Raw genomic sequence first — 16972 nt, forward strand, 5'->3', positions numbered from 1 at the left:
AAAGGCCATAAGAGAGCAGTGAGCCAAAGTGTTTTATTAAAAAGGTTCCTGATTTTCCCACCATGTTTCCAGGCCAGCTCTGCCAGGAGGGTTCAGGTGGCTGGCACAGTGCTGAGGGGTCATTGCCATGATGCTGCCCTGTCGCTCAGTTCTGCCTGGGCTCCCTGCTGGTCTGCCTTCCCTTCCTTCAGCTACTGTCCACGGCCATGGCCCCTCGCCTTATTCCTGGGGCGGCCCCAGGCCGGTTCGGTCCCGCTGCAGGGCTCCCCGCTTGCTATCTATAATCTCCTTCCAGTTGTCACTCCAGGAGAGCAGCCGTCTCCGTGGGGGGGGCAGGGCCAGGTGCTGGTTGTGGCAGCAGGTGAACAAGATGTGCTCCCAGCTTGGGGTCTCCTCTTGGCCTGGGACAGGACACGGGAGGAAGGCAGTGATACACTCTGTAATCTGGTTATTTTTACTCCCTCTCCCTAATCCCAGCAGGCTAGATGCCTGAGGTTGCTAGGGAAAAGGGCTCCTACCTTGAATGGTGTCCTTGTCATCAATGAGCAGGTCCCCCAAGACCACCGTCTTGTCCCTCGTCAAGATAATGCGCTCCACAAACTGGGGCCCCAGGTGCTTCTCCACCCAGCGGTACTGTGAGGTGGGCATAGGTGGCTCAGTAGGGCCTGATGGGCCCTTGAATTCAGGGCCAGTGAGCAAGTAGGTGTGAGGGAGGGTCTACAGCAGCTCATGAGAGAGAGGGCTCCCCTCTACCCCCCACCCCACCCCCGACTGTCTGTGTTTCTGCCGCTTTCTTTAGAAGACCAGGGCTTAGGAGCCTAAGTCTGCGGGTGAAGTGCTGGGGCAGCCGCACCTTCTCGTGCACACAGTGGTCGTACTTCATCAGAGGGCTGGTGCAGATGAAGACCTCGGTGCTGCGGGGGGGGGGGGGGGGGCGGTTAGACAGGGTGATGCCAGCGCCTGCTCCCCACCCCCTCCCTCCCCGCCCTTCCTCACTCCTGCATGTCATTCATCTCCCGCATTGCTTCCAAGGCTCCAGGGATGGGCTCCAAGTCTAGGAAAAAGCCTGGGGCTTCATACACACTGGCCACTTTGTCCTGAAAGATACAGTGTTCCTGTCCTGGCTCTGATCCCAGCAGACCTCTCCAGCCCCAGCGAGGACTCTCAAAGTGAAGTTCCTGGGGCGCTTCGGTCCCCAAATCAGAGTCTCAGGTACAGGACTTTGTTCAGGGGTAAGTACTCCCCCAGACTGTCTAGTCCTGAGGTGAACTGTGGATTCTGAAGTGAGAGCTTTGTTAATTTTAAACAGGAAGGTGTCACTGGACATGGAGCAGAGACAGTCCTGACCCAAGGGGAGGTCTCCCCGCTCCCAGGTGTCCTGTGGGGTCGGGGCTCCCCGCTCCAGGGCGGCCCCGCGCCGCCGGGCCCCCCCACCTCCCTACCGCCAGGTCCGGGCGCAGGGCTCGGTACTGCTCGCAGGCGAGGAAGCCGCGGCGCTCCTGCAGCGGCACGTACGGCTCCCGGGGGAAGCTTCGGCGGAAGCCCCGCAGGAGGCCGGCCTCGAAATCCGCCAGAACGCCGTCCATGTCCACCAGCACCCGCACTGGCCGCCCGCGCCGCGCAGCCATCTGCAACGCCATCGCAGCTAGGCAGGCGGCCCGGCGGAAATGTGGCCCCGGGAGCCGCCGCGCGGAGCTGGGCAAGGGGACTGCAGCTTCCGGAGCCGTGGGGTGGGCGGGCCCGACCGCGGCTGATTTGCATGGGCAGCCCCGTTTCGGGGGGGTGGGGGGCGGCGTGGCGATGGCTTGGGCTGCGTTCTGGTCTGAGGACGCACCTACGTGCACATCAGCAGCCTTCCACGCTGTAGCAGACGTCCTCGCTCACCCCGAATGTTACTCGGGGCAGAACTTCCAGGGGCCCGACAGGAGGGACTATCCTAAATACTGGGAAGCGTCGTCTAACAAGGAGTCAAGCCTCCGTAGACCTGAGACGCCATACCTGCGCACCCTGCTGTGGGGACCGGAGCAGAGCGTCCGCCCCGGCACGGCAGCACCAACCCACGGCCCGAATCGCGGGGACTCCCAGTAACGGTTAGAAGTGAGTGAATCCGCTGAAGACAACTGGCTCGTGTGAGCAGAGCTCCTCAGAGACGAATGCATAAACCAGAGCTGGCGTGAAACATGGGAGCATCTGCTTTAAACATCCAGGTCCACCTGGAAGAGGCGATTTTTCCACCAGGCTCAGGTAATCGGGACAGTCCTTGCTGTGGACCTGACAGGTCTCCAGGATCGGCAGCTCCACCCTCCTCTAGAAATTGCTGAGCATTGCTAAGTTTTGTTGACTCTCCTTTTCGTAGATTTCACACAATTTCCTGACTACATGTAAATATATTTACCTACAGACTAGATTCGGATTTGAGTAAGTGACCCATCTTCCTGTAGTTCCCCACCTCAGCACCCCAATATGTCTAAACCCAATGGAACAGAAGCATAAGGAAGGGGAGCCTGGCGATCTAATTTTAAAATGCTAAAGACGTAGAATAGACATCAGCAGTAAACACCAAGCCACTTGAGACACATAACTGTGTAAAAAGTCCACGCTGTCAACAAAATGCTGATTCTTCTGCCATCGTCGTCATTTTAAGATCATTCAACTTCATCTTCTAAACCCTAAGCTTTCTAACTGGAAAATTCAACACCCTTAGCAAACATGTTTACATAGAATTTTCTACAATCTGTAATAGTACCAAAATGACTGGCAGAACACCTTTAGGCTAGGCACTTACCTTCACAGAATAAAAAACTAAAGCCAAGTTACAAGTTGTGACACAAATCAGGGACCTCTCTTGCCCAGGAGCTCCACCATTACTGAGAGAAAAGGGTGCAGGTTCCCTATCTCTGAAGTCATGGCAAACCGTAACTCAGGTGATTGGTAGGGCTAACCTGTTCTGGTGAACCTGGAAAGACTGTAGCACAGCTGTTGATTTTCCATTTTGCAAATACTTTACACAGTAAGGGAGAAACACTTAACACCTCCACAACCTATGGTCACCCTTATTCTTCCCAAAGACATGCCCAGTAAGTCAGAATAGCTGGTGGTTACACACTAGGTTTGAGTCATTTCAGTCATGGGAAGGTTTTTAGAGGTGACCTCATTCAAAAGTCTTGCTTTTAAGTTAGGAACCTGAGCTCCCAAATGACAAGCCCAAGGCACATAGCTGGTCGGTAGCACAGCTAGACCTAAAAAGCCGATTTACAGTGCCCAATGGACACTTAATATAGCATGTTGGTCTGGAACTTTCTGCCTAGCACCTAGTGAGCTTTCTCCCATCTTCTGTCTCCTGTATCACTTGAGAGGACTCAGATGACCCTGTCCCCTTCTATCTACGTGGACCCCTCCTTTGGAGCCTTCTTCTCTGACCACCCACCATTGAGAAGCACCCTACAGGCATGAGAGGACTTGAAATTTTGAATGTTAGCACCCAGCACAGGAGGGTAGGTGGTAGAAGAGTGTGAAGGGTATTGGCTAATAATTATTTTGGATACCAATCATCCATATTATTCCTGTATTTTATTACCAGAGAGCCATTAATTTTCATTTTGGCATTCTGAACTCGTGCTCTCTGACTTGAAAGCTGCTTTCTTCAGAGAGAAGCCCACTTCTCTCTGGGCCTTCCTTAGTGTGTTTTAACTTTAATGGCTCATCAAATCATTGGGCAACAAGGTTGATAGTAACAAAGAAAAAAGCAACTAAGCAAGTAGAACTCCTGAAACAATCTCAAAAAGATGACACAGGACACAGTGTTTCAAAATTTGTACATTGTTTACTTTAAGCAACAGTCCAGGATTGTGAAGTACAACACGTTTTAAGGATGAGACTTTCTTTCATGGTCAAGCACCAGCATCATGCACACAGCTTCAAGTTATCTAAGAAGAGCACTGCCCCCGGGGCGGGGGTGGGGGGTCCCTTCACCAGGAAGTCCCACTTCCATGTGGTCCCCACCCCTGCTTCACCACCTGGAGTTCGTCAGTCTGAGCGCACAGCGAAGCCTCCCTCTGCGTGGGAGCAGCAGGCTTTGCTCAGCCAGCCAAGTTAGTATCTGGCTGAAATATTTCTCAAGGTTCAGAAATGAAAGGCAGTTGTTTGTTTTGTGTTTTTGCTTTGCAGGCAGCAAGGCATGGGGCGCAGGCCTCTGTCGCTCCATATGGCACAGGAAGATGCTTTTTGCAACGGGCACTGACAAGTTAGGGCAACACCAGGTAGGTTCAGCATCAAGACACCCTTGTTTGGGGGGCCTGAAGGGACAGCGCCTGTGGACCGTTTACTGGCCTGTCCGATCCAGGCTTGGTAAACCCTAGTAAAGCTGACAAGAAAAGGGTTTTAAAAACCTCAGTACAAAAGATCCTCTAACACATTTGAAACCAATTTATCTGTTCTTAAAAACACGGTACTAAGTGTCACAAAGCTTTCCCTCCAATCTACTACTAGAAAACACTCATGCCAAGGCCTATAGACCCAGAGGAATCAGGACAGACAGAGAACCTGTTCTTCCAAAATAAAAAAAGACAGCAGTACATAAAGTGCTTCTTTTTTAATGAAACAAATCCAAAACATGTACAGTCAGGCTCAAGTTGTGCAGTTCACAAGCATGGAGAAAACAAAGAAACGAAACGACAGAGTTCAGGGCAGACGGAGCTAACCCAGGACGAGGCTGGACTTGCCACCAGGGGGGTTTCTCCGGGATGGCACGGGCGCCGGTGCCACTGGGCTGGGCACAGGGGCAGCGGGCACAGGCTTCTCCTCGCTCTGCCCCAGGCTGGCCTGCAAGTCTGTGTCTACGTTTTCTAGGAAAACAGAATGAAATTAAGGCTAATAACTATTCCCAGTGAAGATGAAAAGCCTAAGTGTTTTGGCTTTTGGGGTTTTTTTTTTGAGGATGGTTCAAACCATACCTAGAGCTTTAAAGAAGAAACCAACAATTACCAACCATCTGGCAGCCACTATCCAGAATTAACCACTGTTAATGTTTTGCTATATTTGTCCCCAGATCTTTTTCTGTGTACGTTCCTTTCTAAATTACAGAAATATATGAAGACATAAATATTTTAAATGAGAACATTACAGATAAGCTCTAGGTCCGTCTTCCCTGATGGTCCAGTGGTTAAGACTCCGCGTCCCCAATGCAGGGGGCCCATCACAATATCTGCTCAGGGAACTAGATCCCACACACATGCCGCAGCTAAAAGCTCTAGGTCACTGACCACCGCTCCACCTCTGTGGGTCTCCTCTCCCAAAACACAGAGGCCCTACTACTAGTTGTGTGCATTCCTCTAGTCCATTTGTTTTATGTATATTTTGTGTATTTTATTTCCAGCAAATTACATAGAATAGTGTTTTTGTTGTATTTAACATAAATAATATCAATTTTTTTTCTTTTTTAACTTTTGGACATTTACCCCCACTTACACACATGGTCATGATCCACCTTGCTTAAATAATTGCTTTATATTATGTACAGAGTATATATGATTAAGCCTCTACCGAGAGCAAAAAATTGAAACTAATCCAACCATTCCAAAACTGTAATGCGCACACTCTGGAACGTGTGCCCACGGGGACACGAGCTGTCATCTTCAATTTGAACAGATTACACACCACCTTCCCCAGTGGCTGTACAAGTTCTACCCCACTGCCCGTGTCAGAGTATGCTCTCCCTACATCTTTCCATTTCCACCACTTGATAACCATCTCACCTTACTATCTGACGAACTGATGGGTGAAAAATATTTTTAAATTCCTGTTATATGTTACATTTTCATGATTAATGGGTGAGGTTGATTTTTTTTTAAACGATATAGTATCCAGTTGTACAGACATTTATTAAAGAATCTACCTCCCCGCTACTGATTTGTAATATATTAACCCAGTCACTCCCATCATGTTAACCCGGCACTTTCCACATTAAAGTTTTAAGAATTAGTAGTGTATTATTATCCGATATCCTAAATATTGCTTGATTGATTCTCTGACTGATTTGTGAAATTCCCAACAAGCATATATCCTTAAACAGGTAGTTTCCATTGAATCAAAGTCAAGAGAGACTGCAAAAGAAAAAACGCTAGGGACATCCCCAGTGGCGCAGTGGTTAAGAATCCATCTGCCAGTGCAGGGGACACAGGTTCGAGCCCTGGTCCGGGAAGATCCCACATGCTATGGAGCAACTAAGCCCGTGTGCCACAACTACTGAAGCCCGCGCACCTAGAGCCCGTGCTCTGCAACAAGAGAAGCCACCGCAATGAGAAGCCCGCGCACCGCAACTAGAGAAAGCCCACGCGCAGCAACGAAGACCCAACACAGCCAAAAATAAATAAATAAATGAATAAACTTTAAAAAATAAACAAACTTCCTGGACTTTTTCCCTCTTTCTTCAAGATTTCCAAAGTCCTCCCTATAGCCATTCCTGTGTTTACCCAAAAGATGATGCCAATATATCCAAACAAAATATGTTTTATTTCAACTGAGCAGAACAGCTTGGCTTTGCAGTGAAATTGCCAACAGAACTGGGGTCGACCTTTACTCTCCAGACCTGTCCTGAATGATTGTGCCCTTGTCATTTTATGCCAAATGAGCTGAAAGTAGCAGCAGTCAGGAACACAGAATAATCAGGTGGCAAAATTGATGATCATTTAAAAAAAAAAAAGGAAGGACTTGCACTATACAGCTGCCTGTGCTATTCATTCACCTCAAGGATCTGCAACACTGAGCTGGGGGTGGGGGGGGGAGAATTAATCATTAGCAAATGACTTATCTTTTCCTAACTTCAGGGCTCTCACTTCTCTGGGCTCCCCAAATTTCTCATTATATCCATTGGCCAAAATTAGTGAAAGATTAGCTGATGCTTGCTAAACAAGGTCTGACATTGGAAGTACTTCAGAATATGAAAAGCAGCAGAATCAAAAAGCCTAGATTTTCTTTACCTCTAGAACAATCTTTTTAAAATGGAACAAGTTGGACAGGAACGATAACTAATACACCTCCTCCCGTCATGCCCAGCAAGAAACGATGAGAGGACAGAAGGGGAATGTGATTCTCGTTAAACATTTCTGTTTCCCTGGAAGATTGACTCGCAAATTGTAATGGCAGAAAAAGGCCTTGAGGAAGCGGCTTCATCCTCCTAGATCAGGGCGCCCTGTGACGGCTGCATGTCACTGAGTCAACTTTAACCTGACTGCTGCTGGCCGACATGCGTAAACCTCTCATCACACGCACCGGCAACTCTCTGGCGCTTGTTGAAGAAGTGCCAATAAGTACTTCAAAGGTTTTAAATAATTAAATGATTACAGCTCATTTCCACATGTAATTGGTGATATGGGTGCTAAATGAAAACTTCACCGGCCCGCTAAGTCATCATTCACGAGATCACAGGGTTACAGCAGCTCAGTATAAAATCAAACATTTTCTAAATTAAATGCTGAGGGCTGACTTGAAATGCTAGAGACTTTTACTAAAAAGCTCTCATTGAGTGTAACAAATACCAACCTGCTTAACGCCCGTCTGTTCTTAAAGGATTCTCCAGTGGTTTTCCTTTCTAGTTCGTTTCTAGCATTGCTCTCACTGCTGGCCGATACCAAACGTGGCCACACTTGCTAGCTTTCCAGTTTCATTTTGCCTTCCTCTCCACCCAGAGGGCGCTGGCGTTGGGGTAAAGCCAGGTTCACTCCCCAATCTCCTTCCCCAAGACATGACTTGAATACAAATTCCAGTCTATTCTAACATTTACAGAACCAGAAGTTGTGATACTTTTTCAGAAGTACTCACCATGAACATCACCTTCTCCCTGGAAAAGAAAAAAATTAACAATTTACTTCCGATTTTAATTTTGCCACACAAAGAAAAACAGTTCAGAGAAGCCACTATTTGAAGCCAAATGTGAAGTTCTGTTTTGATGGAGTCAAGTTCAGGGTCACGCTGCCATTACAGTAAGCAAACTTTATTCACCCTGGGACAATGCTACACAGATATGCTGCTGGACAAATTGTCCCAGTGCCAGTAACATGCCCCGAACACCAAAAAAACCTTAACATTTACGCTGATGACCTCATATCAATTCGCATTTCAGAGGATCTTTTATCAGAACAGGAAATTGGCAAACCTGTCCTTCCACTCCCCCCTGCTTTCTCCTGATCTAGCTATTGAAGGACCTCCATCAATTCCAGAGCCTTTCTGCAGGTCTCCCCACACCCAGATGGCTGATGCCTCCATGTGCTCTGAGGTCCCTACTCAGGGGGACATCCCACCAGGCTTTCCAAACACATACCTGGGGCTCACAGGCCGTGATCACCTGCAGACAAAGAATGGTAACACCATGGTATACAGCCTCCTGGAGTTCAGCTCAAAACAACTGGGCAACCTCTGCCAACAACTGAAACAGTCCTTGAGCTCAGATATGCTACTATGTGTGAGATACACACGGAGTACGAGTGATCCAGTTTCAAAAATCAATACTGAAGGACAGAGACTAATCCTAGTGGTAGCAGAGACATATGAACAGACCAAGATCCCATTGACTCACCTTTCTGACTGACTGTCAATCTTCCATCACCAGTATGGTTAGTCCCTTTCCTAACTACCTTTATGTAAAACTCCAGTGGCAGGTCTCAGTACAATGGGGGTGGTGCAGGGCAGGTGGAATTAATTTCTCAACTGTATAAACCTCAAAGCCTGTCTTTCCGCCCATACTGTCACACTGACCTTCAGATCTAAGAAGTCTCCAGGGTTTGCTTCAGAAGAGTTACTTCTCTGGGGTCCAGATGACTCAGAATCTTCCCGGCCACCACAAGACTTGGCACCTGAATCAAAATATACTTTCTTAAGGAATACAATGGAAAGACCTAAAGCAAAACACTATTTAATTAGTTAGTCTCATACTACAACATGAGCTAACAGTGTTAGGGAGTGACGGCTTAAAAGTTCTACAGAGGGTCTAAATAACCCAGTCTGACGGTTGTCCTTATTCTGATCCGTTACACAGACTCCCAGCATTTCCCATTTCTTAGTCCTCGTCTCTCCTCCCATGACAAGCTTTAATTGTTGTCTCTCATGATTAAGCTAGATTTTACTCATCAGCACAAAACCAGCTGTGGTGGTTCTGCTGGGTCCGTCCCTTTGACCAGGGATCACGGATACTAGCAGTACCTGCCGACTTGGCCCAGGAAGGGGGATTTTCCTCAGGTGTCCCAAAGATGCTAGAGGCCATTTTATTCCGCCTGACAGGTTGTTCTGTTGGTTCATCAAAACCTAATGAAAAATTGGATCCACCACCTGGAGGCCGCAAAACCCTAGGAATGATGGCAAAACAACGATTTCAGATCAGATCAAAACATTTCTTGGCACACTTGTTTTCAAACACCTTTCATTTTTCTCAACCACTCATTCCACCTATCCCCCCCACACACACACACACAAAAGAGAGCTGCTAATGGGAAAATTAGGAATTGATTTCATCGTGGTATAAATTCAGTGCTGGATGTTAAGGTATGAAATCCCGCTCCGTAGTATCTGTGGCGAGGTTGTGCCTCACACGAGGCAGCTGAAACGGCCTGAAAGCACCCATAGCAGGCTGGTCGGCATCCCATTATAGGAAAAGGCAGAAACCTAATGGATGTTGTCTATCAGGCTCAGCTGGACACACTTGCAAAGAAGTTGAGAAGCACATCTTGTTATTTATTTTAAAAAAAACTGTTCGGGGGGCTTCCCCGGTGGTCCAGTGGTAAAGAACCCACCTTCCAATGCAGGGGACTCGGGTTCAATCCCTGGTCAGGGAACCAAGATCCCATGTGCCCCATAGCACAGCCAAAAAAAAAAAAAAAAAGAAGAAGGGTTCCATTTTTATTTTCAACGAAATTTTTAAAATGGAAGAATATACATATAAAAGTTGACCAATTTAGAAGCCCAAGGAAAACTGGTGATAGTCTCTCCCGTCTCAGCATGACTCACAAGCCCTGTTGATACACTTGTACCTCACTGTTCTCACTAATCATCGTGAGTGACCAGCCACAAGGAGAAAGTCAATGAGAAATTCAGTTTAGGACCCCATGGCATGCTGTATGTCCAGGCGCCTTTAGATACCATCTACAACTGTTTTGTTTGACAAGGAAATACAGCACATTCACATTTCCAGGTCTTCTTGACACAGGCTGACCAGTTTGTCCCCTCTGTGGAAAAACTCAATTGAATTTGTCCTGTCACCACTCAAAACAGAAAATGGACATGGTTTCATGGAAAGATTTTCTAACTACAGATTCACTTCCTTTATTGGTGATCAGAGTGGTCTGTTTTTCTATTAAATCATTTTGAGTAAGAAACATTTTTCTAGGAAGGTGTCCATTTCATTCAAGTTTCCAAATAAATACCATTGTCATGTGTAAACTCAGCTCTGCAAGTTTTCAAACATAAGGTCTTTCTAGTTCACTGATTTCCAGCTTTTCATTACCACACGGACAACAAAGTCTGTGTGACATGTTCCCCTGAAATTTGATAAGATGTGCCTTATGGCTTGATATGTGGTCAGTTTTGTAAATCTTCTATACGTGCTTGAAAAGAATGTGTATCTGCCAGTATTCTATGTGTCTACCAGGTAAAGCCTGTAACTGAGTTGTTCAAATCTACTGATTATTAAATATGGTTTATCAATTACTGAGATTTCTGTTATCAACTTCTACTACAATGGGGGTTTTGTCAGTTTCTCCTCAGGACTCTGTCAAGACAGAGTTCTCTCTCAAAAAGACCACCACTGGGGAACCGCAGTTCCACTGCAGGGGACATGGGTTCGATCCCTGATCGGGGAACTAAGATCCTGCAAGCCACACGGTGCAGGGGGAAAAAAAAAAAAGACCACCACTGCAGTATTTTATTTAGTTCGGTAGGGAGAACTGCGTTGGGCTAACTGGCTAGTCATTTTGATTAAAGAAACAAAATATATATTCTTAACTCACTTCATTTACCAAAATAAATTCCAGCTAGGTCAAATATTTCAATTTAAAGCCTAAGACAAAAATATTGGAAGAAAACATGTACGAATATGGTCCTAGTCTTGAAGAAAAGGGCTTTCCTTCTAAGCACAAGATGAAAGCCAGAAACCATGAAAAATGGACAGATTAAACTTGGCAAAAATACACATTTGACAAAGGGTAATATAAATGCTTTTAAAAATAATTTTAAAAATCGAGAGAAAAATGGACAAAAGGTAAACAGACAATTAAAAAATATGGATCACGTCTAAACACTGAAAATTTAAATTCACAAGCAAATAAATGAAATTTAAAACAAAAGGATATTTTTTTTGCTTATTAGGCTGGTAAAGATGAAAAAAATGCCAATTTCCAGCATGAATTAAAGTGTGAGAATATAAATTTGCACAAACTTTCTAAAGAACATTCTGATAAAACGTATCAAATGTTTAAGTTTGCATCTTATATGAACCAGCGTTTCTACTTCCAGAAGTTATCCTAAGTAGATAATTAGACATATGTACAAGAACACTTGCAGACGTAGGCTTGGTTACACCTAAGCAGAACACAAGGAAATCGAGATAAACTTGGCCTCTCAACCATATCTAGTTCTTACCATCTTCTCCAACCCAGTCAGGCCACTTTCTTCACTGTTCAGTGAACTGTTCTGGCTTATCTCCACCTTGGAGTATTTACTCCCATATTTTCTCCTGCCCAGAGCACTTTCCACCCTTTCCTTGGCGACTATTTCAAAATCCAGCCCATTTCTTAAACCTCCACCTCCTCCATGAAGCCCTCCATAACCTTGAAGAATGACAAGTAGGACACTGAGAGGAAAGCATGTTAGACACCCTCCTTCTGGTCACCAGCTCTTTCTGTAAAGGGCCAAATAGTAAATATTTTTGGCTTGTGCTTCGTTTGGTCTTTTGCAACTGTTTAGCTCCATCACGTAGCACAAAGGCAGCCACAGACGACACAAAAACGAATGAGTACAGCTATGTTCCAATAAAACTTTATTTCTGGACACTGAAATTTGATTTTCATGTCCTTTTCACAAGTCATGAAAGATTCTTCTTCTTGCCTTTTTCAACCATTTATCAATGTAAAAATCAGGTGCCAGCTGGGCTTGGCTCTCCTCTATCTAGTTCAGCAAATAGCCTCATTTTTTAAGAGAACGAAGTCAGGCCTTGAGAAGTTCTAAATAAATTGCCCAGCATTAGTTAAGTGACAGAGATGGGGCCAAATCCCAAATCCCCTCTCCCTGACAGGCACACAAGACATGCTCGAAGTGCTGAAATAGGGGAACCACTCTAATGCCATTTTTCTCTTTAAACTACGTGCCTATGTGGTTGGTGCTTTGATTGCTTTTCTTGTTTTCTAGCCTTAGACTGAAGCTATCTCTTATATACATCCTCTAGCATCCTCCCCTAAATCTAATATTCGTGTCTGTGTCCACAGTAAAATTCAGTACTCAATTTATACTAAATTAAAATTTTATTATTTTCCCCATGCGGGCAGGGAAGACCCGCTTTTATAACAGGTAAAACATTAAAAACCCCACTGTTTCTAAGTCTCAGATATTAAATATCCACTTAGATTAAATTCATTATATGAATTAAGATAAATGTGTTCAGGCATACCTCTTATAAAGATAATTTTAGGTTTGCTAATTAAATTGTTTAAATCATAATTAAAGGTATGTTATAAATTCTTAATAGTCATTTTCTTATGTTAAAGTTGGAAGTGACTAGGTTTTTATCATTTGTACCTCAAATCAACAGACACTTGAAATACTATAATCAAAATTAACCTGCTTCAGGGAATAACCTGGTGATCCAGTGGTTAGGGCTCCACGCTTCCACAGGATGAGGCACAGTTTGGGGAACTAAGATCCCAAAACAAAAAACAAAATTAACTTGCTTCACTGTCATCCCCTTCATCCCCTAGAGATTAGAATGATTTTCCTTACTATCATAATTAAATTCTCATGAATTATTTCAGCAAGATGAAAATCTTCAGAACCCTAATGGGCCAGGAAATTTTTTTTTGCCTTGAAAAAAAAAAGACACTAGAACCCAATCACCAGCTTAAAAAGAAAGTCAAAGCTCTGACCAGACCAACTTTTTAAAGGTCTGTGTTCCTCTTGCAATAGCAGGTACTACCTACTCCGATGACGTCAGTGTTGGAGAGCCCATTTGTAACAGCGAGACATCCCCAAACAAAGGATTTGGATCATAAGACAGAAATTATTTCAATTTTATTTTTTAAGATCCTGCTGTTTTTTCTGAACTATGCGTATGACTAGGTCAGGATTACACATCCGAGGCTCAACAAAAATGTGTCCGTGTACTGCGGATAGCAATTTTCAAAAAATTACTCTTTCTTTCTTCTCTCTTTAAGTCCCAGAGTTGCTCTATGATCTTTGCAGGTCATTCCTTCCCTATCGAACTAAATTTATAATGTGTTTATGGAGCCAGGAAAATGTTACTGGAGAAAAGAAGTTTAAGAGAATTAGGTGAGATTCTACAAGAAGGAAAGGTAGGAAGTAAATAAAAGGACAAAATGCTACAGTCTTGAGATTACAATATTGGAGGGAAATTGATGACAACAGGCGAATTAAAACATTTATTTTGCAGACCCAAAAGTCATTTATGTCTCACATTTCAAAGATACAAATCAAAAAGCTAGTGTGAGGATTCATTTGACCTGGTTACTTAAATTCTTTGTGAAGCACTAAACTGCACTCAACCCCAAAGGATAAAACCTCAGATTTTTAAATATAATGTGTAAATTTTCACATTCCAATCACTACAGTATGACCAGCATAAAGTTGGCCTCACAGCACAAAATGAAAAACCGAGGTTCAATTTGTTCCAGCGTCCTCTGAAAAAAAATGATCTCACTGGAAGGATGACAACAGAAGAGGGAGTGACCAGTGTTTTCGTAGGTCTATCCTACTCAAGTTCCCCTTCCTCCCAGTAACACACTAATTTATTTTTTTAAATCTTTCCCATTCTTTTCTACATTTTGAAAGGGAAAGGAATGAGTTGAAAAGGAATGTCATTTCCAACACTCCCTCCTAAGACTCACTGCTGAGGCCTGCTTTTTGTCCCCAAGGACTCCAACCCTTGTGAGACACTGCTATTTCACGGCTGTCTTCTTAGCCCCACAAAATGGCTCCCTTTGTGCCACTTGCCCAGGACCCCCAAGGCTGGCCACACATGACTTCAGGTCATGATCAATGAAGAAGAGATGCTCAGAAAAAGTGGAATCTAAGCTTCCTCCACGCCTTGAGCAGGATCCCTGAGATGCCTGTATCCCACCTTAAAGAACAGCGTGCATGCACTTAGCCGAGACAATGTAGACATCTACCACCGCATCCAAACCCTTCCACCAAGTTAGGCAAGGGCTTGGAAAAGGGACCCTCCCAGTCCAAACACCGTGCCCAGGGCCCCCTTCCCCAAATGCAGTGGCATGAGTGGCCAGAAACGCCCCGGCTACGCAGGTGGAGATAGTACGGAAGAGACAATGGATGTCTCCGGCCCCGCCCAAGAACAGGAAACCTCCTCCGGCAGGGGAATCGCGGCCAGAGGTGAACTCATTTTGCATACGTCAAAGGGGGAAGCGAAAGAGGTGGGTTGCAAACACCGAGGTCCGAAGGTCTGAGCGCAGAAAACCCACTCGGAACGACTCGCTCCCCCTCCCGTTCGGAGGTGGGCGCGGGAGGGGAAGGAGCAGGGGTCTTTCCTTTGTTAGCAGAGGGGGAGGCACTTCGCGGAGGGCTGACGGCTGGGTCCTGAACGGGGGTGAGGGTCGCGACGACCAGCCCCGCCCGAACACAAATGCCACCTGCCGGGCGGACCCGAGTGGGTAGGAGCCCGCCGGACCGATCGCTGCGGCTGCAGGATCTGACCGCCACGCCGGGCGCGGGGCCACCACCTGCCCCGGGCCAGAGGCACGAGCGCGTGGGCGGGGGTGGGACAATAGGGCCGGATCAAGGTGCCCCGCGGGCTGCCCGGGCACCCGGGGCCCAAGACCACCGCCCTGGGGCCGAGCCAGCCACGCCACAAAAGGGAGAAAGCGAACCCTCTCGGCACATTCCGACTAACGAAAACCCGCCGCGCTGCGAGCGCGAGCGGCCACGGCCCTCCCCAGCCCCTAGCTCCAGGGAAGGAATGAATGGAAGAGGAGCAGGAATCGGGCGGGGCCGGCGCGTCAGGTTAGCCGGCGGCACAAAGGGGGAGCCGGTGGCCGAGCCCCACCGCCCGGCCGAGCGCGAGAGCAGCGCCCCGGGCACGTTACCGCCGACGACCTGCCGCCAGACCCGCCTGGCCCCCTGGGCAGCGGCCCTCCCGCCCCCGAGCCTCACCGGGAGCTATTCCTGCTGTTGGGGTCGACGCCCTTGAAGGTGGTGGTGGTGGTCATGGCGCCGAGGAGCGAGGTAGGCTGGCGCGGGAGCGGAGAGCTGAAAGGGTCAGGTCTGAGGAGCGTAGTGTACCCCCACAGCCCAGAACCGGCGACCGCTGCAAGAGCCTCCGCCGCTGTTTGCCAACCGGACCGCGGCCTTTATAGGGCTCACAAACCCCGCCCCCGCCCCGGCGGCATTGGCCAATTCAAACGGGCCTCTTCACTCCTATTGGCTTCCTGGAGTGCCAAGCATCCTGCGGCTTCACGACGGGCTGAGGCGGCCCCTGCTCAGCCTAAACCCACCCTCTTCCTGGTCAGGGAAGGTCTAGGGAAGTTTCCCCTCCCCCACCCTCAAATCTCGGAGATGATTGGACAAAGGACAAACCTGCCCCGCGCTCGGTACAAGTTGTGCTCGCTGTCACTTAAAAAAGTTACCTTGATAGAAGGAAAAGCTCGCTCTGGGCGAGTTGGAATCCGCAAGCCGAGGGCACGTTTATCTTTACCATTCATTTATTTGCCTTACTTATGGAGGGTAGCAAGGGCATGCTCCTCAAGGGATGAAAATTACTGCTACAAATTGACGTTTATTGAATATCTCCTGTGTCCTGTTTGGAAACCTGACGGTCCCAAAGCAGGAGCACTATGAATCAGCAACAGAAAGCACACAAAGGTGATCCCTTCTAAAAGGACTGGAAATCCTTTACCTTTTAATGTTACTACTTAGCTGTAACGTGTGGTGCGTGCACTGGACCAAAATTACAGTCGTTCCGATTTGAGGGCCTGTTCTCAAGGCTGGTTAATGCCCGGCGTCGGGGAATGGCCACATCCCTTGCTACTAAGACCATGGGAGTAGCCCAGGCCTCTGCAGCTGTTTATAACCATTAAGTCATGACTCTTCCACCTGTCTGGGTAAATCTATCCCTGCAACAAATGCAGACACACTTGGAGGGCTCAGGAATGACTGTTTAGAAGACCGTACTAGCAAAGTCTTGGGCAAACAAGAGGGAAGGCCTTCCCTGTCATGCTGTTTCAAGGCAGATCTCTTTTTCAGTATTTCCATAACAAGTGAACTACACTCCTCTTTGTGTGGCCTCCTCCTTCCAGGCAGTTTGTGTTGGTCAACCACTCTCCTGGGCTTTCAGGAAAAGCCAGAGACAAGCTCTTCTCTTCTAGAAGGCCTGGATCATGTCTTTATGTGCTTACCACAGAAGCATGAAGCACACTACTTGTTTGGATTAAAATCTTCCCTTTCCTAAAGGCTGAGCTTAAATTTCCAGAACCTTAAAACAAAAACAAAAAACTCTTCAGGTGAACCTAGATAGTGAGCATGCATCTCCTCCTGAAAAGGCATATAGTTAGGAGGTAGTGGAATATGGTGGTTGCTAGCTCAGGGTCTCAAAGGAGAAATCCAGGTTTGAATCTTGACTCCTACCTTTTTCTGAGCACTAGTTTCATTCGTAAAATAAGGACTCCATAGAGCTGTGAGGACTGGATGAGGTAATGCATGTAAAGTACCTGTCCTGACATAAGTCACCAAAGTGACAGACATTTTTATT

General features: G+C 46.7%; 3 protein-coding genes across 5 annotated transcripts in view; 1 reads left to right on the forward strand and 2 right to left on the reverse strand.

Moving 5' to 3' along the window:
• Positions 1–6735, forward strand: part of ARMC7 (armadillo repeat containing 7) — a 20647-nt gene extending 13912 nt beyond the window's left edge. The window contains exons 3-4 of the mRNA XM_082678603.1: positions 4168–4259; positions 6071–6735. Coding sequence (XP_082534729.1) covers positions 4168–4259; positions 6071–6247 — 269 coding nt within the window. The 3' untranslated portion in view covers positions 6248–6735. The remainder of the gene's footprint in view (positions 1–4167; positions 4260–6070) is intronic.
• NT5C (5', 3'-nucleotidase, cytosolic) lies at positions 20–1693 on the reverse strand. Of its 2 annotated transcripts, none has more exons than XM_082678601.1 (5): positions 1443–1693; positions 997–1097; positions 854–914; positions 519–633; positions 20–444 (listed from the first exon to the last, which is right to left on the reverse strand). In XM_082678601.1, the coding sequence occupies exons 1-5, from the start codon at positions 1638–1640 to the stop codon at positions 299–301; spliced, it is 621 nt and encodes a 206-aa protein (XP_082534727.1). In that variant the 5' UTR covers positions 1641–1693; the 3' UTR covers positions 20–298. The 2 variants fall into 2 exon arrangements, with proteins under 2 accessions (XP_082534727.1, XP_082534726.1); XM_082678600.1 differs by having other exon boundaries at positions 20–401; positions 1443–1686.
• Positions 3632–15539, reverse strand: JPT1 (Jupiter microtubule associated homolog 1). Of its 2 annotated transcripts, XM_082678605.1 has the most exons (6): positions 15379–15539; positions 9196–9338; positions 8752–8849; positions 8318–8341; positions 7819–7837; positions 3632–4844 (listed from the first exon to the last, which is right to left on the reverse strand). In XM_082678605.1, the coding sequence occupies exons 1-6, from the start codon at positions 15432–15434 to the stop codon at positions 4696–4698; spliced, it is 489 nt and encodes a 162-aa protein (XP_082534731.1). In that variant the 5' UTR covers positions 15435–15539; the 3' UTR covers positions 3632–4695. The 2 variants fall into 2 exon arrangements, with proteins under 2 accessions (XP_082534731.1, XP_082534732.1); XM_082678606.1 differs by lacking the exon at positions 8318–8341 and having other exon boundaries at positions 3640–4844.
• Between the last annotated feature and the right edge of the window lie 1433 nt (positions 15540–16972).

Source organism: Grampus griseus (genome assembly GCF_964374135.1).
Source record: "Grampus griseus genome assembly, chromosome: 20".
Classification (NCBI taxonomy): Eukaryota; Metazoa; Chordata; class Mammalia; order Artiodactyla; family Delphinidae; genus Grampus; species Grampus griseus.